The sequence below is a fragment of the Chamaea fasciata genome, unplaced genomic scaffold, assembly GCF_029207755.1.
Source record: "Chamaea fasciata isolate MVZ Bird 193981 ecotype frontalis unplaced genomic scaffold, bChaFas1.0.hap1 SCAF_4, whole genome shotgun sequence".
NCBI classification, from domain to species: Eukaryota; Metazoa; Chordata; class Aves; order Passeriformes; family Sylviidae; genus Chamaea; species Chamaea fasciata.
Window position 1 is genome coordinate 74551664 of NW_027094089.1, and position 27755 is coordinate 74579418.

A 27755-nucleotide genomic window follows, 5' to 3' on the forward strand; every position below is an offset into this window, starting at 1 on the left:
ATGCAGCTTTTTGGAGCTGTGCTGGCCTTTAAACAGCATTTTCCAACCAGAAGCAAAAGCAAATCTGATGCAACTTGGGAAGTACATCCCATACATCACTGAGGTGTGTGCGTTACTGCTTTTACTGTGTGCAGAAAGATAAATGGAGAGTCACAGCTCTGACTCATCCGTGCTGAAGCAAAACACTGGGGTAATTTAAGCCACCCTGCACCACACTCAGAGCCTGAAGTTTCTGCAGAGACAGCAAGGGCAGAAGGTAGAGCAGCAATCCACTCCTGCACTTCACTCTAGCACAACTAAGCAAAACCAGGATTTAGACCTGCACAAATACCTGCTCCTAAAACCTTACAAGCCCTGAGCATGTCCTAAATTCCAAAGGACTGCATGCTTGCATGGACTTACCAAGATATAGCTCAAGAAACAAGAAGTTGATGCAAGCTTAGGGGAGGAAGGTGTCTCAGATAAAGTCATAGCATTTCTTACTGGCCCTATTGATCAGTTTAGCTGACCAGCTTTGTGTTAGTTTGCAATTCCATGCCTTCAAACGTTGAGAGAGCAGGCCTATCTCAGAGCCAGCAATCCATAAGTCCATGCAGAGCCACACAGAAAGGACACCTACCTGAACCACATCATTGCACGCATCCAAGAAAATGCAGCCTTTGGATTCTTTTGAGATTTTCTCATCTTTGTAGGAATTCAGAATATAGGAGCCATCTGTGAGCTGTGACAAGTAAAAATACCTCCTCTTGAACACCTGTAAAAATACAAATTCTTGCTCAGGCAAGTATTCACTCTGCTGTACATCACAAACCACAGCCATGGTTTCCATATCTGCCTTCCCTGCTATTGAGAAAATACTGTAACACGAAACAGTATGCTGACCTTCGAGTGTTGCAGATTGACCCATTTGAATATGGTTTGCTTTTACAAAGAGAGATTTCCATCATCTTCTTTAATTTTAATGCCCATGTTGTTATTATAAGTTTGCCCATCTAGAGTAATGCCCCAGGGCTTCCAGCTCATCTCTCAGCTGGTTCCAGCCTCATTTATCTTCACAAAGTAATGTTGCACAGTAAATTCAGATCAGTACATTACTTGAAGAACCATCCCACCCTAGAGCAGGTATTTCCAGAGCCTTTTTCATTTAGACCTCAGTTAGAATTACAAAGCAATTGTCTGAAAGACTTAGGAACAGACATGTGGAAATTCCTAGCACTCAAATGCAAGACAAAGGACAATACAATCCATTCAACTGCTTGGGTTTTTTGTGGCTTTGGGTTTGGGTTTTTTTATACAAACCTATTTTCATGAACTGGTTTTGGCTTAGTGTCCAATTCTTACATCAAAAACCAGTAACTTCAGGAGAAGTGTTCCTGTGTTTGTACTAGCAATTTTCCTGAAGAAAAAAAAGATCTCCAGTATCTCTAAACATCTTTCTTCATGCTTGTCAGGCAAAAGCTACTGGACTATAATTCAGGAGAACATTTTGGCAGCAACTGTGGCATCACCATATGCTGCAGGGAGCAGGGTGCATTGCATAGTGGCTGGGTATCTGTGTTAGGAGAATCATGAAGGAAGCCAGGCCAAGCAGCACTGCAAGTATTTCCACTGCTCTGTCTACCTGGAAGATCTATGAATAAACACAGCATTTTTCATCCCACATGGGAGATTACAAGTGATCTCCTGCTTCTGTCATTACTGACAGTAATACATGTTAAGTAAACCCACTTGCTTGCAGAGAATGAGGGGGGAGCATCGTGCCCTGAACTGTAACCCATCCCTTCTGAGAGGTAACCTCTGGCATCATTTGGATGGCTAATGAGCTGTAGAGATGCTCCACGGGCTGTTGATTTTTAAGTTTAATAAGATTTAACTAAACCTTTAGTTCAACAGAGCAAAAAGATACATGGAAAGCTAAGGATGTGAAGCATTAATCCTAAACACTGATTTAGCACTTCACTGAAGCAGTCTCAGGAATTTTGGCAGTGGATGCCACAGAGACCCATGACAGATCTCTCTCTAGATATTACAGAGTTGATATCCCTTGTGGTTATGGGATTTCATGCTAAACAGTTTGCATTTGCTTAACTATGTTCAAAAGCAAATGCAGAATCAAATAGCAAACACTATTCCTGTGATCTTTCCCCCGTGCAAGCTGCTGTCAGAAATCAGTGTCAGAAGATGACGATCATTTGAAATTATTACTATAAACCTGTGAGCAGAGGGAACAGCCCCTCTGATCAGCCTACAGGTGCTATTGGTGAGCACTGAGATTGCAGAGGGATGGCTAGAGAACTGGGGAAGTGCATTTGGGCAGAGAAGGACAGAAGGACAACCTTGATGCTGTGGTTGTAGTGCAGACCAGCAACACACTGCAAACCAGACAGGCAGAGCTGAGCCAAACCAGGGCAGCTCTCTGCAAAGAGAAGGTTGCTCTGAAATACAGGGTGGCAGCTGTAGCCTCATGAGAGTTTGCTAGTGGTTCAGCTTGCCACAGAACACACTCTGCACATGCTGAGCAACATTGTGAGGCACCAACAGCTCAGCAAAGAACCAGCATTCACAAGATGGACACAACACAGCAGCCTCACCAAGTGGTGATAAGGCTGAAGATGATCCAAGTCCTCAGCTTCCTCACACATGCCTTAGAGGTGTTTTGTAAGACACAGCTCAGAGAATGGCTACTGATTCTCAGTACTTTGGTATCAGAGTTTCACTGGAGACTCTGGGTCTTACTAATTGAACTGAAGCCAGTGTAGCTCAGATAACTTCTCTGAAAGGCAGGTCTGAGGTGTAGGGCCCTGAGACCAATACCACCAGACTAGAACAGACCCAACTGACTATTCTGAGCACAAATGACACCACCTCCAGAAGTTTCAGGGGAAAAAAGCTGCTTTAAGCTTGCTTGAAAAGCAGAGGATCAGAAAGTCCTTTTATGTCTATCACCTTCAAGCCCATTTTAAAACTCAAAATTAGCCCTATGAGTCCTGTTCCACTTCTTCTGAAGGCATAACTCACTGAATCAAGCCTTGGAACAGTTAGGCTTTTTGAGATTATTTTAATATATCCTTACAAAGCAGCCTTGCTGCAGCCATCCCTCAGCTGTGCCATTGAACACAACTCCTTAACAACCTCTCTGTGCTGTAATAAGGCAGCTGCATGGTGGGACAGCAGACAGGCTCACTGCCACAGCAAACACCTATGGTGGAGCTACTAAAAATCTCTGCACAATCTAAGCAACGTCACGTTGGATAACGAAGAGCAGAGAACAGGAGACAAGGCAGCTGTTGCTTTTGGGTCAGTAATGCTACATCTCTGCAGTAATATCACCCCTGCTGTAAAAGCAAAGATTCATCATTTCATTTTAAAGCTGGCCTCTCTACATGTTTCCAAACAGCAAGGAAACTATCAATTTAGAAAGCTGTCTTTGCAGGGCAGCTGTTTCACTTATCCCAGATCCCTTCCTTTCCTGGGCCTCAGCTGCTCATCCAGAAAACAATCTTGCTTTACCAGAATATGCTTCACCTTTTTGGTTAGCTTGCTTGTCGTGGTCCAATATGCAGAAGCCTCACATGCTGAGGAGGGGAGAGCCAAAAACTGTGGCCAGACCGGGTTTTCCAGTCCACCATTGGATACAAGAAGGGCAGATGCCCATCCAAACCCAAACCCAGCCATTGTGCTCCCAGGGGCTTTGGAGATGTGGCCTGAACTTCACCTCATCCCTCTTTCATGAGTAACTGGACCAAACTCACCTTCATGGTAACAGTGATGGTGCTGTTGACATTTGCTTTGTGCAGCCAGCCATGCTTTATCACACCACCCTTCTGGGAGCACAGAGATGAGGAATCCTAAAGGACAGCAAAAAATGATAAAAAGAGGAGGTCAGATAAACTGTTTCCCACAGGAGATTCCCCTTGGACAAAGGGATTTGCCCACCCTGGAAAGCAATACCATTTTAACTACAGCAATGCAGTGACATGTAGAATGCATTTGTAACAGGTACAGCTACTCATACAGTGCTATCACCAAAAAAAAAAAAAAAAAAACCAAAAAAACCACAACAAAAAAAACAGGTATATTTCTTCCAATAAAGAGGCAAAACAGGCTAGATTGGGCCATCTTTTAAAAAAGAAAGATTATGTCTGTTCTGATAGGGCTGCACAGTAATTTTGCAATGAGGCAATGAGGCCTGTTGGTTCTTATGCAGTCTTTCAAAACCTGGGGAAGATGGAAATTTTCAAGATGGTCTATTTAGGAAGTTGCAAAATGCAGAACTCCGAACTTATTCTGTGATTCTCACATTTTAAATTTCAGCAAAAACCACGTAACCCCAGTAAAATAACTGAAATATAACTGGCTGATTTCACATTTATCAAACCACAGAGTTTCAAGTGACCCAACCAGGCTGCTCCTGGCACATGAGACGGGGCTTGCATCTGCTCCTGTCCCATGGTCCCACAAAGAAAGAATGACTCTCCATTCATACCTAACCATGACCTCCACCAGGGAGGGAAATGAGAGCCCAAAGGCATGAAAAAATCTCACCCTGGGGCTTCCAGTGTCTCAGGAGCAGAGGTAGCCCCAGCCTGCCTCCGTTGAGCCATGAAAGAGCTGATTTATAGAGCCTGCTGCATCCAAAGTGGCAGGTTTTCACTCTTTTCATCTCAAACTTCCAGAGTAAATTTTCTGACACTTTATTTCCCTGGGCAAAACAACACATGATTTCTCCTTTATAATGGCTCACCTTTTTTCATCAAGAGATTTCTTTTACTTGAATATCCATTACACAATTCTAATGCAAATGCTCTGTCGGGAAACTGTAACAGAATCCTTCATATACGGCCATGCCAAAAGATATGAACACCAAAACATCTGTGAGAGCACTTGGAAGGCTCTTCCACAACAAACCTCAGTATCTTCTCTTGTTTGAGTATTTGGGACAGTGGCCAGCAGAAGAAAGGTCTCCAAATTTTGATAGCGTATTTTTTATCCTTTTGCTTTTTTGGAAGCATGCTAATAACAGTGCACAGAAATGTCTCAGCCCAGAGCAGATATATTTTAAGAAGCAGTACCTCAAGTTACTGATGTCATGCAAACCAACAACATAGCCAGTAAAAAATTAAATCCAAACTTGACAAAACATTTCCATTCATAAAGAAGCGACTGCAGTCCAGACCTGAGGTGTGGTGAGACATACCCTGATAATTTGAGAAATGTGCATGAAACGGCCCCTCCAGATCTTTAGCTCTGCAAGAAGTTCCCTTTTCCTCTGTAAGTTCCTCAGCAGCAACATATCGATCCCATAGAAATTCTAAACAGCTGGGCTGAACCCTTCCCTCCATAAACAAAAACTTCCTAATATCACGTGCATGAATTAATCTCCATGTGATAATTGAAACAGAAGAACACTGCCCACCCCTTCTGCAGCAAATGTGATATGCATGGGCAGGAAACATGGGATCTGCACCATCCAAAACAACCACCAGGTCTGAGATGTCCTTGGCAGAGTCCCCAGCTCACCCCCACAGAGGAGCTCCAGGGCTGCAAATCTTCCCTACTGCCAGCTGAGCACAAAGATGCCAACTTCCAGAGGAAGGAAACGCCTCCCAGCATTGGCACAGAATGTACAGAGCAGGGCTGACACACTGTCAGCATGGTGAGTTGAAGTGACTGATGAAAAATTGCAGGTTATGTGGTAAAACACAAAACTTTCTAAGAGGAGAACCCCAGAATCACAGTGCAGTTGAAAAACAGACTGACCAGTTTTAGTTCTGGACATGAAGAATGTTCCTTAGCAACTACTTGGCTTTCTTTTCTTCCCTCTTCCTATGATGCTCTGTTTCAAGGGAAAAAGCCAGGAGAAATACGACTAATCTTCCAGATAACTTTGAAAACCCTAGACTCCAAGAAATTATCTTGTCATACTGCTTCACTTTTGATCCCATTTTCACAGGAGAAAGCATCTCAACAGAAAACCATTCCGAGGAACTGAATTCTGGTTTTCCTTTGTGAAATTACCTTTTTAATGTAATCCTGCTTTTTAACAGGAATACATTTAAAAAAAAAACCCAAAACCCAACCTTCTTCTTACCTCATCCTTTTCAAAGTCTTCATCAATTTCAAACACATGGCTTGGAATCTTGTCTGGCCTAAAGGATTTGCTGAAATCACAACACATTTTCATGTTTAATGAATGGAACATGAGGGTCATCTGAGCCAGCAGCTGATGCTGGATCCAGAAGCAACAGCCAACTGCAGGCTATAGAGCACAGAAGATAAATTGCAAGAGACCTACAGCTCCTTACAGCTGGGGAAAGCTAAGTTCTGAGTGCATTTCATGGAAATTAGGCACAAGCAGTCTGTAATTAGCTTTCTCTTGTTAGCTGTTGGATTCTGTGGAGTTTTTGCTGACTTGCATTTATGGAACAAAGAAAGAGAGCACTCTAGTTTGTCTTCCATCTTTACCAAAAAAGAAGCAAGATCAGACTACAAGATTATTCACAAATTTTAACATTATTTCATCAACAGTATGACTCCATTGCTGCTTCACAGCCCCTTGAGAAACCCTCACAACAGACCCACTACATCCAATTAAGAAGAAAAAGCATTTAACAAGCTTCTAGCACAGGAGCAGCCTGAACAGGGGTATAGACATGCCCAGAGTGTTGGTAGTGAGAGTAGAGCGGGCACCACTAGAGAAAATAACAATCCATCAGAAATCCTGGATGTGATACAAATACACAGAGATGTATGTGCCTGTCTGAAAAACCCAATTAGCTCTGGAGCTGGAAGCACTGGCACAGCCCAGAGTTTCCAAGCACGTAACTCCCCAGCAGTGCCAGCACCAGCAGCAATATCACATCACCCTCCCTGGACTGGGGGCACAAGGAGAATCACACTGTGTGAGGAACACAGGGAACATCAGCCCAGCGGGACAATGAGGCTCCTGGGTCAGGATGTGCAGACACTGTTTATCCTGCCATGGGTCTTGGCTGCAGCCGGTCCTCATCCCAAATGGAGGGGGTGTGCACACACTGGCAGACGGGATGTGAAGCACTGACCATTGTGGGCATCTCCCTAACCGAGCTGAGGGGCAATGGACAACACAAACCTCTGGCTCTAAGCTGCAGAGTGACATGCCTCTGGAGGAGAGGCTGCTTGTGGAACAGGCATCAGGGAAAGGGCAGACTGCTCCTGCTAAGCCTTGTGATCACATATTAGCATTCCAAGGGAGCACGACACTTACCATGGCAACATCCGAAAGTCTCCTGAGTATTCCTCATATTTGTAGTTTATCACGAACCAGTCAGAGCTGTAGGTTTTAATGCACTGAAAGGAAAATAATACAGCTCTTAGAAAGCTACAGCAAGCAAAACAAAGCCCAGCACCAGTCCGAGAGGTTACACACTGCAGGGTGAGGTAAGCACAAGTGGGAAGGACGTGGGCAAGGCTGCTTCACTTGTTTCATGCAGCAGCACAGAATTTCATACAGAACCTTTTCACCACAGAGACAAAAATCACACAGCATCTGGCCTGCCACACAGCTACAGATTTTTTATTTACATCACTCCAAGGCTCTAAAACAGGAGTAGTGATTTGGGAGGAGACTGTTATCCAGAAAGCAAGTTTCTTCTGTGCTCAGAAACACAGTGCATCTAACTGAACCATCGCATTTTGTTCCACTGCACTTGAAGGGAATGGTCCTGGAGAGCAGCACTTCACAACCAACCCACAGCACCCCAGATGCTCCAGGGAGGTGGTGGATCCCCCCCTTGACAGGCAGGTGGTGCAAAGCCACACACCTTGGCTGTGTCCAAAACCCACTGCAAAGACACTCTGCACATGAGATACCTGTGAGAACTCTGCTGTGCAGCAGGTCGCGCAGTGCTTCCCACAAAGGAAAAGCCAAGTGATCCGCAATCTTGCGGATCAGGAGCTACAGCTAAGCATCATGTCTAAGGGCTATAAAGCGCTGAAGGCAGATGTCACATGGGCTTTGCCCCTACCTCTTTGACAAAGAGACTCTGAGCTTTCTTCAGAGCATCTTCTGGCACCGTTGACTGGATGGTCCTTCTCTGTCGGCCGATGACCGAGATCTGCAGGAAAATGAAGAACACTTCTTCAGCACAGACTCCATCTTCAGGGCTTGACATTCACTTCAAACAAATGTGGTGGGCCTAAACCACCAGTGGGTCATTTTGGGTTTATGTGTCAGTAATGCAGCCAAAATTAACATGTGGTTAATGGTGGAAATTTTCCAAGGTAAGCAGGACGGGAGACAAATGAGCCTCAAACACGGGAAATAGCTGGAGGAAACTCACAGACACATCGTCAATTGGAAATATCAGGAGATCCCGGAGAGGATCACTGTAGATCTGAACTCTGTGTTGAAGGATCACATTCTCATAGTCCAAAGGTTCCACCACTTTAGTTTTTTCCTGCAGAAAAAACATGATGAAAAAAATTACATATATGTAACACCTACCATAACCAATAACTAACATCTGGTGCTTAATTTCAAACTGTGTGACCACTGGACTGCCCATTATTCAGCACTCTGATACTCCTGTGCGCCAGTAACCATTGATGAGCATGTTTTGCAGAGAGGGAAATGAGGGGTTAAGTTTTAAGTAATTAGCTACAGGAAGAAAAGAAGCAAAGAAGCATGGTGCTGCTCTGCCTCAGCACAGTCTCTAATTTCTTAATGGAGCAAGAAAGCCTCCTGGACAGGACATAGCTTTAACAGCTGCAAGATCCAGCATCTTTATGTTTGAGCAGCTCATCTGTACAGCTTGGAAGAAATACATGCTCCTGTGCTGGCTCTGCTCAGCTCAGGGCTGGTTTTGCTTGAGGAGCAGATGAGAGCAAGGCTGCAGCTACTACTGCCAAAGCAGGAATCTCAGCCCAAGGAAGAAAAACAGCATCCCTCTGGAAAGACAGGAAAGCCCTCTCCATAAATCGCACCCCAGACACAGCCAAAAGCTAAAGTCGTGTTTTATTCTCACTCACATTTCAGGGAAGCAAGAGGAACTTCTCCAAAATCCCCTGGAGTCACGAGCAAAAACTATTAAGACGGCTTCATTACATTTCCTATAGCACCAATTTTGTCTGTGTAACAAGTCCACAAAACAGAACTTAGTAAAATGAGAAAAACGCAACTTCTGACGCAGGCAAATGCCATCTCAGCTGCCCAGTCTGACTTCAGATTTCATGGGCAAGAGTCAGGCTCTCAGCACTGCATTGCGACAATCAAACTTCACACCAAAAGGCAACCAATGACTCTGTATGGGAATGGTCACAATAAAACAGGAACCAAATTCTGACCCAACACCCTTGCCTGTTTTTGAACCTTTGACCAAAATCCTGATGCTTGGCCCTGCCTTGGACAGTGCTTATGAAATCCCTGCAGCAGCACGTGATGCCATGGATCCTTACAGGACAACATGCTTGGGCTCTCCACTCTCAGAAGGGGAACATCAGATGCTTCCCCATGGGCAGCAAACATCAGCCTCCAAACAAATGACTTTTCTGGGATGAACTATTCACCATGACTGGAGTTAAAGATGAGACTGATACAAGGTCTGTTGCTGAACACAGCACAACCTGCAGCTTAAAAACAGTAGTCCAAAATGAGGACTGAAAGCTCAACATTGTATAACACCACTGGATAAACAGCCACACCATCTAGAGCCCAAACAACTCAAGATTTTCTGTGACATGTGAGATAGGCAGGGAAGTCAGCATTGCTGCACCATAACCAATCCTAGCCAGAGGTCCTACACTTCTTCCGTGCCTTTGGCTCCTGAGGACCTGGGATGCATTAATGAAACACATCCTGCCTCAGACAGTTTTGCATTTAAAATGTCTCCTTTCCATGCTGCAGAAATCCAGTATGAATTAGCTCTGAAAAAGTTCCCTTCTTAATCACTCTCTGAAAACTTTGCTTTACTGCTTGCAGAGTCCTAAGGAGCTCCACACTCCTCAGATTACCAGTGAGAAAGACAAAGGTCAGTCAGCGGAGAGCCCAGGCTGGGTGCCAGAGCATCCAGGGGCTGCTGCCTGCTCCCTCAGCCACGAGGGATTTGGGAACAGGATGACAAATGCTGCCAGTCCCAATGCACACACACAGAACTTCTTGCTTCTACATCCAAGACCTGAGCTGTACAGGGACTTAATAAGAAAAGAAAGACTCCATCTGAAAAACAGGAGTCTGAAAAACCCAACAGGTAGACAGAGAAAAGGAACTCATTTACTCTAAGTCAGTCTCATGCTCATTAAATGCTTAATTGAATTTGATTAATCATCTGAAACACCGGTCTTATTTCAGGACAGCACTATGCACTTCTGAAAGTCTGCCGAGCTTTGCAAATTAATGTGAATTAACAGGACATCCACTTGCAGTTCTGGGGCCCCAAAGCTTGTCCTCCCCACGACACCAGGCAGGGCCCCACAGAGCAGACACACAGTTCTCTGCCAGCCTCTCCGATTCACTGCAGTAATCCTGGCAAAACTCAGCAGCCTTGGTGGGTTAAAGCAGTGCCATGACCTGTAGTGATGTATCTGAATAACTTAGGCCATTCTCTGTACCAGCCAAACTGTTTGTAGATAAGAAGTCACCTGCAATCTTGTTTTCAGAGTTCTCAGGAATTCATCAAGTCTACTGCAACAACAACAGGACTAAAATAAGGACCAAGAGCCTGAGAAACTGTCTACAAAAAATGCAAAACTTAGATAGAGGACATACAGTGTGATGATGGACACTAGACCAGTTAGATGCCCCGAAGGATGTGTGCCTGTCTCATGGACACGTGGCTTAGCCAAACAAGAGACACCTGTATGTGTGGACAGTAGTGCTAGAATCTATATCTGACATGTAAGGTAAACAATAAATTGACTTTTGTTGGAATCATATTGATTTTTCCTCTGCAATGACCCTGAGAACTTGCACCAGCACCCATCTCACCTCACCCTGCAGCAGTTGTAACAGTAAAATTAGAATCCCTCTATGAGCCTTCCACATCTCTTTGGGAATGCAGGCCTTCCAGTCACACAGTATTTTTAGTCCTTTTTCACTTTGCAACACAGTCCCAAAACTAGGACTGTGTTTCTAAAGCTGTCCTTGTAAAAAGTTGGGGCTTTGATGAAATTTCTTTTCTAAATCTGATACCTCTGATGACCAGCAAGACAAAGTCCTGACAGTCATCCTCATGGGATTCAATGACAGCTAAAGGGTAAGAGCTGAAAAGGACCCCAGATCCTCCCATGAGATGTTTGAAAACTCACAGAGCACTGCCTACAACAAATACCAAAAAAAAAAAAAAAAAAAAATTATATATATCAAAAAAAAAAAATCAGTAAAACTTGCTGCAGCCCTTCTACTCTGGTGGATGTAATGATATTGGAAAAAATGTGTGGTGCAGGCTGTGATCTATATCTGACAAACCAGTGCCAGGCCTGGTGACACACATCTGATGCCCAAGGGATGGAGAGCTGTGCACTGGCACCCCGAAGGGTTCTGCAGCACCCAGACAGGCATTTCTCCTCTGGAGCTATTGGAAATACAGTCCCCAGTGCTCCCCTGCCCCAAGGTATGCAAATTCCCATTCTCAGCACAGAGCAGCCCTCCATTCCCTGCAGCTCAGCGTCACACTGGCCATGCTCACACCCAGCACATCACCCCAGCTGCCTCGGGCCACCCCAGGAATCACAGACATGGCTCTAAAGCAAAGCCACAAGATGTAGGTCAACCTGTTTGCTCAAGGAAGGATGTGGCCTAACTCCTGCCTGCCCTCGAGGAAACAAACTCCTCCATCCATCCTAAACCGTGCAGGCTGTCCAGCGGAGCCAGGCATGCTCATGTCCCTGCAAACAGACCCATGGAGTGAGGAGGGAGCCTTCTTAAGTATTTGTTGCCCTTTTGACCCTTTGAGTCCACACACTCCCATCAGCCCAGAAAGGCTGGAGATAAAGCTTTAAATGCTGAAAATGGGATTTCAAAGTCTTAGTTTTCCTGGAGGTTGAAGTGTACACCCCACACCACTGCAGGCTCGGATCACACTGCCCAGCACTGTCACAACAGCAGATGGCACCCACCAAAGTCACTACAAAAGCAGAGGAAAAACTATTACACTAAAGTAATTAGAGTCTTAGAAACCACAAATTCCTCCGAAGGGGAAGCCAATACCCAAGTACAAAGAAATGCTGCCAGTCCAGCAACAAAATCAATCCATTTCTGCAGAAAAAAACATGCAGTGCTGCCAAAGGCATCCTGGTCTGTGGCACACACGCAGCAGCTCTTCACCCAGGGCAGGCAGACGCTGCACTGTGATGCTCCTGGGCTCCTCTGAGCTCCTGAGAACACAGCAGGGACAGGCTGGGATGAACTGCCCTCTCCTGTGGTTCCTGTGGATGCTGCACCCAAGCACATCCAGCAGCAGCACGCAGCCCAAAGCCCTGCAACTCACTGTGCTGGGGAAAAAAAAACAAAACAAAACAAAACAAAACAAGGGAAATATCTCAGAGAAAAAACAAACATAGTTTTAAAAAAAAACAACATGAGAGCAGTGTATCCTCCCAGATAAGCCCACTCATCCCTCCTTAAAAGACCTCAGGTTCAAGCCCCACACACCAGCCTGTTCCCAAAAACACACATTGTTCTTTCTGTCCTCTGCTTCTGCCCCAAGACTGCTGCTCCCTCAGCACAGGACCGTGCAGAGGGTTGTCTGCAGAGCTGGAGCCCCCATCCACGCTGGGTCACGAGGCTCCACTTGGACAACAGCACAGGCAGAACAACAGCCTGTCTATTGGAGTATTGACTCCCCACCACGAGCGGGTTGGCTGGCATTTTAACAGGAAATTCAGAGAAATTACTTCAACAGAAACATGCCCACAAACACCAACACAAGGCTCTGCCTTTGGCCAAGCACAGGCACAAAGAGCCCAGAATGAGGGAAAACCCAAGTATGGTCCTCGTCCTCAGTGCCCTGCTTGTCCCACTGCCCTCTGCCAGCCTAAGCCCAAAGCCTCCCCACGACAAAAACCATCAGAGAGAGAGAGCGCAGAAAAGGTTTAGCAAGGGAATTATCCATTAACAAAGAGGGGGATACTTAAGTCAGATTAAATTGTCACCTTTCTGCATCCATTTTGCATAGTGTATAAAATTCCTTTTATTTGCTTTATAAACAAAGGCTCACAATGACAGCTTGTGCGTGTGGAGAAGTATAGGAAAGAACATTTCTACTATAAACTTTCAGTGCCTGAAAACCAGCAGCCACCTGTCTTCCAGTGTTCTGCATTTGAATACCATAAAAATCCACCACTTTTTTGTTATATATGATTAATGTTCTCCCGAGATCTGTTTCTCCCAGAACTACAACAGATATAACCCAAGTGATGTGAACATACAGAATGAAAAATGTTTCATTTGGGGATTTTTTTTTAAAGCAGCGGCCAAAGGAAAACTATGAGAAAGCTTTTGTATTTTCAGTCCTATCAGTTCAGCCCTCATTTAAAACAACACCCAGAGAAGAAAAATGACAAACCAGGCTGGTTTGGCTCCAGTGTAACCAATTTTCTGGTCCCTTTGCAGTGACACAAGTCCTCAGCAGCCGCCAGCGCACGGCGGAAGCCAAGCCCAGCACTGGAGCTGCACCACACTTGACTTTCACTTCTCATGGTCCCAACGGCCCCCAAACACACACACCCTGTTCTGCAACGCTTCCTGGGGCCTTCCACTGAAAAACCTCCAGGTTCAGCAGCCCCCAGCACGGGACTTTTCTCACATCCTCAGAAACGAAGCCCTGCCCAGTTGAGTGCAGCCACATCTCAAAGCAGCACGAGAGACACAAATGAGATGAGTTTTAAAAGTGCTGGCTGTCTACAGCAGCTGAAGAGAGAGGGAGGAAGAGGGCAGATCACGTGTATGTATATAACTGCATTATCTCAGAGTGTACAACTGTGCCCCAAAATTTAGCAACCATTTTACAGCCTATTTGCTGCCTCATCTGCTGCAACACTGTAGTGCACTTATGTGGAAAGCCAAGCAAAAGCCCAAATTTTAAAATAAATACCAAAGGGCCACGTAGGCGAAATACACAGAAAACGAGAGGAAAAGTTAGTTTGGAGAATTAAAAGCTGAAAGAGGGGGAAATAGAGGCGTACAACTACCCTTGGGACACACCTTTCACAGCTAAAATCACATCACTTCTGAGACTCACAACACTCCAGGGCAGATGGACCACCCCCCACTGCAATGCACAATCTGGAAATGTGAGGATACTTCAAAAACAGCAGAGAGAAGTCCCCATTTTTAAATTTTTTTTTTATTTTGTTTTGCTCAGGGAACCTGACTGTACATAAGAGAATTGAAATGATGCCTGGGAAGTGAGCAAACTCACTTGGCAAACCACATGGGCATATGGAATCGAGCAATTTCTATCCACAGAAAAGCTTTTTCCACACCCAGGGATTCAAAGATCAGGTCAGGCCAAACTCAGACTGTGTGGTCTTTAAGAGCTTTTCTTTTTTAGTATCACATTTGTGACTCCTCACTTTTTCCACCTCCAGTTCCTGCACTGCCATCTGATCCCATTTACACACTCTCACTCAAGCTTGCAGAAAGGCTACAGAGCTCAATTTACAAAAGCTCAGATTCACAGAGAAGTCATCATTCCAGACTGCTGGGAGTAAGAAAGAATAATGAAAACCCATAAACTCTGGGCTTGGCCATCCAATGTTTATGGAACTGCCATAAACCTCTGCAAAGTCAGAATAAAGTCTGTGCCCCAACGACTTTGCATTCAAAACTCCAGGAGAAGGGAAGAGGTGAGAACAGAGATCAGAGGAGGAAGGGCAAGCAGGGAGACAGTGTGAGTCAGCACATATGGCAGCAGTCACAACACAGTGCAGCCTTGCTGATGCCAAGAAGTTTGTGGGCTTCTCAGCAAAGCCACATTTTGGGAAGAAATCAGCAGGGAGGCAATGAGGCAGCTCTCAGCAGGTGATGGGGAGCTTGTGTCCATGAGCCTGCTGCAAACCCAGCACTCAGCTGGATGTAGCAGATGCACAATGGTAAAACTTCACGGATGAAAAATGGTTGATAAAGCTGGGTACGAGCAAGCCAAAACTATTTTTGCACTGGCCAGAAAGAGTTTAAAAACAAAAAGTTTAAAAACAAAAGAAAAACGTCCAGCCAGGAATCCTAGCTCTGCCAGAATCCTCTGAAGACACCAAAACACTGAGACACCACAGGTGAGAGGGACGGACTGTAAGGTGGGCATGCAAACACACAAAGGATCTTGTGAAACGGCAAGGGAGGAGAACCTTGCCAGAAGGAGGAGAAGCAGGGGAAGGGTCTCAGGAGCTGGCCCAAGGTGGTGCAGTGGAGGGTAGAATGGGGGATGGAGGTTTTACCCATCTGGGGATGGATCTGTGCAGGGGCCACATCATGGGAAGCAAGAATTGTGCAAAGGTTGGGCTGTGTAGCTGTCAAGGGCAGGAGATGGGGTCAGGGAGGCCAAGAGGGGTTGGCAGAGAAGGTGTGCACTGCAGACAGGAGAGGAGCCCCATGGGCAATCAGGAAGGGAAGAAGGAATTGATGAGGAGAAGGGGCATGGAGTTATCAGGTGCTAACAGAGCTCAGAGCAAGGCACTGCACAGCCCTCCACGGGCAGCAGGAGAGCAACCTCCTAAACAGATCATTGCTAAGGGTCTCATTAGACAGGGCTCTTGGTCAGAGTACACACACTCCCATTTCCAACCAGGAGTTAGGTGCCAGACTGTGCCATACTGCAGCTCTAAATGCAGTGCCAGCAGCACAAGGCTGCCGTGCCCCACTCTTCCCCTGATCTGCAATGCATGGAAATGGCTGCACCTTTCAGGAGCTCCCAGAGAAATAAAAAGCCATGTCATGGGGAAGGGGATGATGAGTGCACAGTCCTGGCACCCTGCAAGAAAACATTTGCAGTGGAAATGACTCACTCTTTCCATCCGAAAGCTCAGAGAGAAAAGCCAGCCCCCTCCCCTGCGCTTCCCTCCACCCCGCCCAAGTTCTGTGCAGAAGCATTTCACCAACCCACACTTCTCCCCTCTTGCATCAATCACCCTGGGTGGCACCAGGACCTGGGTTCTGGGTATTTTGTAAGGTGGATATCTCCTTTTTCAATGTAATGCCCACTTTACAGTGAAAAAACAAGTGTCTACAATCACAGTGCTGTCCCCGAGAGCAACACAGTATTGGTGCGAGACACCAGCTTGGAGAAGGCTTGAACAAACAGTCAAAAAGTTGATGTCAGTGTAGACATGCAAACATTTACCTAGGCCTGTCAAATAAAATGAATTCAGGCCTTAAAGTGTCTTCAAAATGGTTTAGAAATTACAGGAACCCAGAATAATCAGCATATGACTCTTCATTTTCCTTCCACTTACTCAGAAGGGGACTCCACAGTTCACGGCCTTTAGCAGATCCCATTCTGAAGCAGAGTTCTGCAGCCACAAGGGGCAGGAACACTGTTTTTTTCCTGAAAGCTTGAGATTCTTGCATAATCACTTAAGCAAACAGCCCCCAGAAAACAGCTGCATTGCAATGAAGCAGAGAGAGTTCACAGCCCAAGCATGAGTGACCCTGCCTAGGAGGCAGTGCTGCCACTCCAGCCCACCTGCACTTCATCTTCACACATCCTCTGAAAAGGATGCCTTGAGCAAGTGCAGAGTCAGTAGGAAAAGTACTGGCAAGTGGTAGCTGTGGGCATGACCCTTGTCTGGCATGAGCACACACTTGAGGTGACCCAATACTGTTCCTGCACAGGGCAGTGCATTAGGACAAGCATGTGAGATTGCTTTCAGTACCCTCACCCCCTGTGCCTGACCCTCCTCAGGATCACCGAGTGCTTCTGTGTGACAGTGACAGCTCAGTACACACTGCCAAGGAGTCTCCAGCCACAGCACCTGAAGTCCTGTGAGTCCCTGACTGCACAAGTACATCCTGGTTCAAATCCAGCCCTTCTCCTCGAGGAGCAGAGGGAGGGTTCAGGGTAGCTCTACGTCAGCCAAACTGCACCTGCATCCAGCTGAGCATCTGCTGCAGAGCACAAGAGATGTGCAAACACATCACAGCTTTGATTTTCTCCTCCGAAAATAATAGAGCTAATAGAAATTGGCTAAAGAGTACTGGTCTCTATGGGACAAATGAATTTCTGGCAGATAGGGCTTCTCAAAACATTCTGTAAGCACAGGCATGCTAAAAAAGGAAAATAGTAATTACAATGACAATAATACATGCTATTTATTTAGGTTCTTAACTGGAACATCCCAAAGTACTTTTCAGATGTCACTTGTATTTCATCATTTATTTATGTAGTATCAGTTTTATATTTAGCATCCAAATCCAGAATAGTCAGCTCCAGAACATCTTAAAGCAATTAATGGCACATAAGCAGAACCCCTCCCTTTCCTGTCTGTCTCAAAACTCTTGTTTTTCTCTTAGGAAACCACTCGCACGCAGGGCTGAGCCAACAGCACAGCTGCTGCCCCAGGCGAGCAAGGGAACACTCCCAGCCCCACTGGGGCATGAACAGAGCCAGGATGAGGCGAAGGGACCTGTCCAAGCCCATGGAGTAGCACTGGGGAAAAGCAGAGCAGGAAGCCACAGGCCAGTTTTGGGCTGCCTCAGCAATACAGTGAACACCCCAGCAGCACAGCCAAACCCCAGCCATGTCAGTGGTGGTTTCAGCAGCTCAGGAAGTTGTGTCAGCCTCATCTGTGCTCCATTTTCAGACTGCAGGCATTGGATACAGGTGCAAAGGGGCTGTAAAGTTAAACTCTGTTCCCCCAGGAAAGGCAGGAGAGGCAGTGGGTGAACTCTTGAAGGGCCAGACTCTTCGAGGCTTCAGCCCACCCACAGACAAAATGCTGCTGTCAACAGAAGCACCTCAAAGCTTCCCCAAATAAAAACATCCATACAACTGCCAGCATCGTGCAACAGGACAAGGGAGAGTGTAGGGCTCCCCAGGCACTTTGGAAAAGGCAGAACTGTAAGGAAAACCTGTCTGAATCCAGTGCAGCTCTCCTGGAACCCCAAAGTGCCATGGAAAGCAGTTCTCTGCTGGAAGCTGGGTTTGTCTCCCTGAACACCAGCTTTGTGGGCATTTACCCCACCCCAGCCAGCACCATCACCTCCCTCCAAGAGATGGACACACTCTTTTCCTCCCCTAACCACAACGTTTCTACCTGCCCCTCTCACAAATGCAGCTCCTGCCAAGCCTCTCATGTCCCTGTGTCCCCCCATCCCCTTCTGGCTGGCACAACAGCTCCCTTGAGTCCCTGCTCCAGCCCACCCCACGTCCCCACAGGCTGAATGCAGAGCCTGAGCTTGGCAGCTGACAGAGCCCTGGCAGACATGGAGGCAGCTGCCCTTCTGTGCCCTGGCTTCCTCCAGACCTCCAGGACACATGCCGGGCTCCACACACAGACACTGCAGCCCAGCCCACATCCCAGGCTCCTGACCACTGCCGAAATACAGTTACATGTATGGCTGTCATGGCTCTCCAGAGCAATGTACGGTGCTCTGACACCACCAGCTCCTACTGCTGCACAGGGGAGATGCTGTTTTCCTGGATTCCCCCATGCAGTGTCCTTGCTCAGGGGACAGAGAGGCCAGGCTGCAGTGGGGATGTCACCCAGCACGGAGCCAGGGACAGGATGAAGGAGTGGGGATTGCTGTGGACCTGCACAGAGCCTCCTCCCAGATGCAACCACTCCCCAGGAGCAGTCCTGTGACAGGAGATATTAATAGGGGAGAGAAGAAACTGCTTTTCAGCGAGAAAGAGGGGTGAGAAAGGGGTCAGGAAAAAAAGCAGCCCTGACCCCATTAGAGAAGCAGCAGGAGGCAGGGAAAAACTCTAAAGATAAGCCAGGGCTGTGTTGAAGGAAAGAGGAGCCAGCAAGGGAGAGCTTTGATTTGTAGTTTTAAGGGGAATGAAAGAGATGGAGAGAGTTGGTGGCAGGGAAACATATTCCCTGCATTTTCAAGATGACAGCAATGGCCACAAAGGTATAAGAAACTAGTCTTTTCCTTGCACAAAGCAGGAGTGAGAGGCCAATTAACCAAGGATGCTGAAGCACACATGTTCCCCAGCTGTCCAGCTGCTGTGTGTGACCGTGACTTGCATTCTCAGGCCACAGGAATGTCAAAAGCTTTGTGCAATTTTGCACCATTAGAGATAATAAATCAGCATGCAGAGGACTAAGTGAAATAATGAAAGAGTCATCCAGTTGCATATAGAAAACGATGCTACACTACACACTGCAGCAGGTAGCTGAAGGGGGCAAATGGGCCACTGAATAAATGAATCAATATGATTCCAACAGAAGTCAATTTATTGTTTACATTACATGGCAGATATAGATTCTAGCACTACTGTCCACACATACAGGTGTCTCTCATTTGGCTAAGCCACTTGTCCATGAGACAGGCACACATTCTTCAGGGCATCTAACTGGTCAAGTGTCCGTCATCACGCTGTATGTCCTCTATCTAAGTTTTGCATTTTTTGTAGACAGTTTCTCAAGCTCTTGGTCCTTATTTTAGTCCTGCTGTTGTTGCAGTAGACTTGATGAATTCCTGAGAACTCTGGAAACAAGACTGCAGGTGACTTCTTATCTACAAACAGTTTAGCTGGTACAGAGAATGGCCTATACACTCCCAGAGGTAGTCCTGCTTCAAATGCTCCTGGTGGCAGGGGAGATACCCACAAATATCTCCAGATACCAGAACAGGCTGAAACAAAGCCCAGGAGCCATCCCTTCACTGGATTCTAAGTGCACAAATCCCAGCTGCAGTGCTGGCTCTGGCTGCAGGCACCACCACCCACCATCTGTTCCAGGCGTTTCACGGCTCTGAGGACAGTGGGTTGGGGCAGATGCTGTCAATGCAGGGACACCTGCATTTTCATTACATTGTCCTCAACACAGAACAAACCTCTCTCAACCTTGCCCAGAGAGTGTTAAAACCCCAGCTAGCAAAATGTGGTAAGAGATAAACACATGTAAGGACTGGATGCTTTGCTCTCTTCCTAGAGCTCCCCTATAACAGTCAGGAGGAGGATGCAAACATTTAAATGATGCCTTGGGAAAAACAAGATTTTGTGCCCACTGAAAGCTTGTCATTGCCTCCAAAAACTTGAGAACTGAACACACTGACTGCAGCTCATCCTATAACAGTCACACCTCAGCACACAGGCAGTCATAGCTGAGCAAGGGAGTCCTCCACCTCTTAAGGACCAGGTATCAGCAGGAAGTATGCCAGAGATTTGTCCCCACACAGCTGCAGAGTGTACTTGGAGCCTTGCTCCTCTCCATCAAGCTGTGCCCTTCATCCACTCCACAACTGTGTGTGCTCAGGCAGGAGCAAACCCAGCCACTTCCCCAGCACACCATTGCTCAGGCCACAGCATTCAGCCAGCCCTGGGCTAAATCCAGCCCCCCAAGGCACACAGAAGCCTCGATTCAGGAAAGCATGTGATTAATTTTAAGAATGCTTTTAAGTGTTTTCTTAAATAAGCCCCTGTGAACAACATTCTCTCCACAAACACTGCCACAGGAGTTACCAGGGCTAGCTGAGGTGGCAGCTCTGGAGGCACCTGGGCACAGCAGGTAAATCCTGCCCTGGTTAAGCCAACAGCAAAACTCCCGCCCACTTACGCAGGGGCAGAATTTCCTCCCATGCCTCATATATGTCTGTTTTTCTATGTAAAATGTGCAAACACAGCATGTTGACTACCCCCAGGGGGAACACGCATATATTGTCTCTCTCAAGTGCCAAGATCACTACAAACACTGCATATAAACAGACTTCACATTGATCAAAGTGAATTTAGCTTATTAAAAGAGGATTCTATGCAGAAAGCTGATTTCCTCTGCATGAGCATAAATTAAGACACTAATAATATAGTTTAAGCTGGAAAAAAAAAATACCCAGAGAAAGAACAAAATGCCTTTTTGCCTCCAGTCAAAACCTTCTTGGTATCACCATTAAGGAGCTTTATATCTCCTTTTTGCGGCTGACTGAAACTGAGCCACCCATAGGAGCCCAGCCCAGCCAAGATCAAACAAAACCCATCTCCTCCTGGCATGCTGCCCACCCTCTCACAGGGAGCTTTCAGGGAGCACATCCCACAGCACCATATAACACAGAGAGCAGACACTTGCTCTGAATACATCTGGATGGCAAGGATCCATGCTGTTGTTTGTAAGCAGAGGTTCTTTCACTGCCACTGCTGGCAGATGCGTGACCCAGACCCATGAGTGCCACCAAGCCGTGCCCTGGGGGTACCCAGAGATGCTCCCCCGGCCTGGCTGACCCAATGTGGGCAAATCCTTTGCAGCTGCTCCTTCTCAAATAAGATACTCTGGCTCTGCACCCTTTTCTAAAATCTTCATGTCAAAGCAGTAAATGCATCTTCAATAAAACTGTATAGAAATGATATAAAGAAAATCAGAGCAATTGTGCGAGACTTAAAATTGCTACCAGATGACTGGGTTTGGCAGCACTGTGGGAAAATGCAACATCTGTGTTTTGTCAAGTGCTTGCTTCTCTGATCTCGTGCCTCCCACACTTTTAATTTCTCTGTCACGACACAGAGAACGACACTTTTGGAAAATTTGCACGTGGGTTGAGACACACCCCCCTCTCCTTGCAGGGCCCCAGCGCTACTGAGCACATCCCAAAGAGACAGGGGAGGCACAGGGTGTCCCTCAGCTTTGGCCTCACATCCACCCAACAAGTGCAGCTGATTTGGATCCTTAGGCAGAAGGAAGAGCCTTTGCTGTTGTCCTGGCAGTGTCACAAGACCCAGGATGTCATTCACACACGTGTGCTCTTAAACTGCTCAACTCTACAATGCCCCACTGCCCTCCATGGGGTGCAGATGGGGTAAAGGAGAGGGGCACAAGCAATTCCATCAGAACAAGGACTGCATACCGGAGCACACGTGTGCATCCTGCCAGCAAGTGTCTGAGCTTTGCAGCTGCCCAGGTCCCACATCAGCCAGTGCCTCTGAGCAGGGCTCTCCTGCCTTGCTGCTCAACTTTCCCACTATTACTCAGCAACATCAGACGATAGGAGGAAGGTGATTGCACTGAAGGTCTGAGCCAAAATCACCATCTCCATCCACTGCCAAAGGTGCCTGGCTGCTCTCTTTCAGCTCTAGCCCAGATGCCTCTCCCAGGTATCATCAGCATTTTAGCTCTGAAGCTGCACTTCTAACACAGTATTTTACTGTTGGTGCCCCAAAGTTTAATCTGCAGGTCATCTTTCAGTTAAGAATGGTTTAAGTTATCACACTTGGGCTCTGACTGCTCCTTTCTTTAACCTAACCTTAAAATTTCCCTTTATCTTTCAAGTGTGTCATTTATCCCACCAGCCAACAAACACTTCCACTAAATTTGTCTGTTTATTTAAACAGTGACATTATTCATCAATTAGCCTGCCAAAACTTCATCCCCAGTTGTAATCAGTAGCACACATCAGGGACCACTCAAAGTTAAAATTGATACAATCTGCCCAGCAGCCTCTTGAAGAAAAGAGCACGGAGAGAAGCCAGGTTCCCAGAGAGCGCGGCTGCCTCTGGCACCCCGGCACTCCCAGCGCTGCTATGCAGGGCTGTACCTGCTTTCAAGGGATTCCTGCAGAGCCGTTCCTCCCCGCCAACACCTCTCCTACACAGCCTGTCTGTGAAGGAGATGCAAGGCCAGCATGACAGCTGGGATGCTGGGAACAGCAGCAGAGTAAGAGGGAGCAAGAGCCCCAAGTGAATGGCACTCCATCCTTTCCCATGCTTCCCACAGGACCCAAAGTGCCCCTGAACTCCCCACCACACCCTGTGCTTACTTCCAGTGCTGCAGCTCCAGGTTACATCTCTCCTTATCCTGACAGTAACAGCACTGCCTGCATCCTAGCAGCTGGTCCAAAGGGCAGTGTATGGACACAGGCACTACAGGACACCTTGGAAAGGGTCAACCTTCCCTCACTGCCAACCACCTTTTCATCCAACGCTTCCCTGTCACAAGACCAAAGGAGTAAACATAAATATTCAACAACATAAATATTCTCCTTGCACTAGACAGGCATAAATCGAAGACCAGGAACAGAAATAAGAGGGCATGGGCTTCACTGCACTGGCAAGACAGCAACTTTGCAACCACACTGTACCAGACATTGCACTCCCTCAGGCTGGACACGGCGCTTTTGGCTGGAGAGTCACCTCCTATAAAGCACAAATTGTGGCTCTGTACAAGCTGACCACTTCCATGACTTTAAAAGCTTTCCTCACTGAGATGTTTTCATTTATGAGTGTTTCATTCACTGACTACAAACAGCTTCTTACTCCAGACAGTTCCTTGTCTTGAGGAGTGCCCTGAATGCCCAATGTGCTGAGCTCAACCAACACACTGAAAGAGCTCCATGGTGCCCACTCTTCCTGAGGATGAAGGTGTGTGCTCTGGTACCTGCAGAATTAGCTCTGCTCATACCCCTTCATCTTCTTCATTCACACCACCAGAGATACCTGTGCTTTCAGCTACAATTGCCTCAAGGCAAGCAGACAGCCAAGGCACTTGACAAAATGACCAAGGAGTATTAAACTATTCACACACTTTATATTGACTCAACATCACCTGCTGTGTCCAGGATGCAGAAGGAGGATGGATCCTGTTAGGCAAAGCCTCCAGTGCAACTCCAGTGTGCTTCAGAAAGTCCCAGTTCCTGACATCCTGGGACACAGTGCATCACTTGCTGCCAGCCTGCTCTATCCAGTTACCAAACACAAACTCCTACTCCCCATGTACCCACTGGCCACCACCCCCTGCTTCCCAGAGGGTCCCCTGAGCTCAGCACTGTCCCAGGGTGAGGCACAGCTGGGATCACAGTCCTGATGCTGGGCCCTTCCATCTGCCCCACACTGGCTGTGGCAAGGAGAGGGCAGGTGGGATGGGGAGGTGTTCACACAGTGCTCTGCAGCTGCCCAGCACCATCAGCACCAAAACCGAGAGTCACCTTGGGAACAGGATCAGAAACTATGACTCCTCAGTCTCACCCTCGCTCCGCCACTCCCCACCATCATTTCCCAGGATCCTCTCTGTACGCTCCCAAGAGCCAGCATGCCAGTGCAGACATCCCCTCCTTACAAAGATGACAAACTAGTAGATAGAGGAGAGCCAGCCTTTTCCTGGAGCAAACCTCATCCTTAATCACTGAGGAAGGTCAAAATGCCATCTGAGACAGTCCTATAAACCTGTACCATCTACTTCTCCACTCCTTGATCACTGCAGTGTCTTTCGGCTCTTCCTAGTGATGCAGAAGTGCTGGGATTTATTCGTTGCTGCTGAACTGCTGAAAGCAGGAAACTCTGCCAGGACCTAGGGATCAGAAACACCTGCCCTCACCCTCCTCTGGTGCTTGGCTGCAAACACACGAGGCAGCACAGCAGCTCTGGGGATTTGCCTGCCAGAAGGAGAGAGAAGTTGGCAGGGGCAGCATGGGCAATGAAATCCTAGAGAGGATCAGAAAAAGAGTGGCTGCTTGACAGACTCTGACAGCTTCTCTGAGTTCCTGTCAAGGTTTTATTTATCTTCATCTGCAGTCCCACCCATCTCTTCCCCTCCCGGGAGAATGAACCTGACACAGGCACCACATAACCATTTGCCTGTAGGACACCAAAGCTCTTCTGGTCCTATATATACAATTTTATTTTTAATGAAAAGTTCCATCAGCTTGCACAAAGCCTCTGTCCCTGTGTATTGTTGAAAAAGGGAAAGCAAATCACATGGAAGCCCATAAGGATCCCCAAACAACCGCACATAGAAAACAAAAACTAGCAGGAGGAAATCAGGCTGGATTATCACCACGGCTTTTTTTTCAGGCTTAGAAATCTGTAAATTTACAAGAAAATTCTGTTTTTAAAAGAAATGTTCAATACTCTCAATTTATTTAACAGCACATGCTATTCAATCTAATAGCAGATAACTAATAGGAATTATTTGCTGAACTTGTACTGCACTTTCTGTACATCCCCTTGCCTAACCTTTCTTCCATCAAAGTCAAGGTCAAAGTTGATTATACGCTAGAGTAATTCAATGAGCACCAGTGAAACACATCCAACAAAGCCCCGGGAAGCTGTAAGCTGACCCCGGCATCCTCCCAAGGCACAGCACTACCGTTTGTACAGCTGTGAGCACAACAAAGACAACCTGCTGCAGCATCCCACGTGCCGGGATGAAGCGCATCTGATAACGCAGGTGACTTTCACCCCAGACATTTGAGCGCGATTCCCGGGATATATCGGGCTCCTGGCTTACACCAGTGCCTGTGCCTCCCACCTTGCCAGGTCGTGCCCTTCAGTCCTGCCCTATCCATGTGCCGGTTTCACATTGTCTGCGCCCTGTTACTCCGTTACCTGTTTGCTCAGCGCCTCGCACTCACAGGTTCCCGTTAATTCCTGCCGCCACCATCCCAGCACCGACGCACACCAGGACGAAGCGCCGCTTCCCTGCGATCCCCTCGGCTCTGAGCGCCCAGAGGGGCGCGGTGGCGGCAGGTGGGGTGGCCGGCGGGATGGCACGGCGCAACACACACCCACAGATCTCTCCCAAAGAGAGATCCCCGTCCCCTGCCTTACCCAGCCGCGCCCTCCTCATCCCTTGCCCAGCGCTTCCCGAATCCTGCCCCGTCGCGCCCTGCGCATCCCCTGCTCTGCCAAGCCCCGACCCAGCTCTGCCCTTTCCCCAGGTCCTCTCCAGCCCCTTCCTCTTCCTCTCCCCGCTCTCGGCGCATCCCCTGCCCAGCTCTGCCCCTTCCCCGCGCTACCGGGCTCCTCCCGCTGCCGCCCACCGCCGAGCGGGACCCGGGCGCGGCCCCTCCCGGGCGCTGCCCGCGCTCACCAGGACGAAGGAGCTGCGCACCGCCTCCGAGACGCTCTGCCGCAGCTCGGCCGCCGTGCCCGGCTTGCTGAGCCGCTTCGTGAACTTCCTCACTTCCGACATGGCGACATGATCCGCGCCGAGCCGAGGCCAGCCGAGTCTCAGCCTCCCTTTCGCGCTCCCTCGCTGCCGCCGGGCGGGCGCGGCCGGGCCGGGGCGGGCGGAGCGGCGGGGCGGGGACGGGAGGGTCCCTGCTCGCCCCGCCCCGCCCGGCCTGGCTTTGTCCCCGCCGCAGGTGCCCCGGACCCCGCCCCGGCACACCGGCAGCCCCGGTGCCTCGGGCGGGCGCGGCCGGACCGGGCCCCGCCGGCACCGCAGGGGATGCTCGCGGTGGGGCTCCGGGGGTGCAGCCGCGACTTGGCCAGCAAGGGCACCCCGGGGCTCACCCGAGGGCAGCAGCCTCCGTCTGGAGGGGCTGGACGTTTAGAACAACGTTCTAATAAATCAGAAAATACTGATTGAAGAGAAAGAAAAATATTGTACGAAATTTCTGTGCTTAATTCTGCTTTATGCTGTGCGTGTCTCTCTCGGCGGAGACTCGGTGCCGAACGGGGCACAGGTTTTGCTTGGGCTGGTGATGTCCCTGCTCTACCAGGTGTTCCTGCAAGGCCAAGCTGGATGCAGGACAAGACCTCTCTACTGAGCATCTCTGTGCTGGTTGGGGTTGCATTAAATTTATTTTTCTCCACGGTAGCGGGATGTTTTGGATTTGTGCTGGAAACTTGATAATAAGGGATGTTTTCCTTACTGCTGAGCAGCATTGACACAGAGTGAAGGCAAGAGCTTTTCTGCTCCTCACCCCACCCCAAAATTGCTGAGGGTGCAACAAGGATTTGGGAGGGGACACAGCCAGGATAGCTCACCCTAGCTGTCCAAAGGGACATCCCACACACTATGGCCTCAGCTCACTGGTATTCAGCTGGGTCAGAAGAAGGGAATGGGGACATTCAGAGCATCTTCCCGAGTCACCATTACTCATGAGGGAGCTCTACTGTCCTGGGAATGGCTGAACACCCGTCTGCCCTAGGAAATTACAAATGAATTCCTTGTTTTGCTTTGCCTTTGTGAGTGACTTTTTCTGTACTGTAAGAAAACTGTATTTAGTTTCCTCACTTTGGATTCTCCCCCCACATCCCACCAGGGAGAAGGGATGGAACAACTGTATTCACCTGAGCTGCAAGCTGGGGTTAAATGAGAAAATATCCAACCCATAGAGTTTGCAATAGGAAAGTGCTTTGATTAGAGAGGCCATGATCACTTTTACTTGTCCAGCTGCAAACCAAGAAGTAAGGATATGAAAAGAAGATTTCTTAGGACTCAATTCCTACTCCTCATTACTTTGTCATTGTGCGCTTCTTTGAAGGATGGTGATTTTGCAATTACAATAGAGAATCTTTGTTTCCTTCATTAAAGCCTTTTAATTTTTTAAAATTATTTTGTGTGTTGTGTCTTCACAGCAAGATAGTGAGTGGATTTAATAGAGCTGCCATATAGTCATAGGAATTTACACACATTGTGCCATATGACTGATTAAATACTATCTACAAGGATCTCACTGGAATTATAGGCATGCCATAAGTCACACAACATATGGAGAAATAGTTTTGATTATGAGAGCCAATCTGTAGGGGGTAATGAATACAGCCATTATGATCCAAACCATTCAAAAAGTTATTTGTGACTCCTAAAGCATGCAAGCCAGTTATTGTTCTGCTTTTTAGCAGTTCACTGAAGGGGCAGCAGTCACCATTTCATTTGAAACATTGCTCTGGTTTTTTACATCA

The 27755-nt window shown here is 47.7% G+C and overlaps 1 protein-coding gene across 2 annotated transcripts in view; it reads right to left on the reverse strand.

Moving 5' to 3' along the window:
* Positions 1–26088, reverse strand: part of DOCK11 (dedicator of cytokinesis 11) — a 78932-nt gene extending 52844 nt beyond the window's left edge. For both annotated transcript variants that reach the window (XM_066182046.1, XM_066182048.1), the window contains exons 1-7: positions 25933–26088; positions 8322–8438; positions 8007–8096; positions 7247–7329; positions 6092–6161; positions 3753–3848; positions 620–754 (exon numbers count right to left, since the gene is read on the reverse strand). In XM_066182046.1, the coding sequence (XP_066038143.1) occupies positions 620–754; positions 3753–3848; positions 6092–6161; positions 7247–7329; positions 8007–8096; positions 8322–8438; positions 25933–26034 (693 nt within the window). In that variant the 5' untranslated portion in view covers positions 26035–26088. The remainder of the gene's footprint in view (positions 1–619; positions 755–3752; positions 3849–6091; positions 6162–7246; positions 7330–8006; positions 8097–8321; positions 8439–25932) is intronic.
* Positions 26089–27755: the final 1667 nt, after the last annotated feature.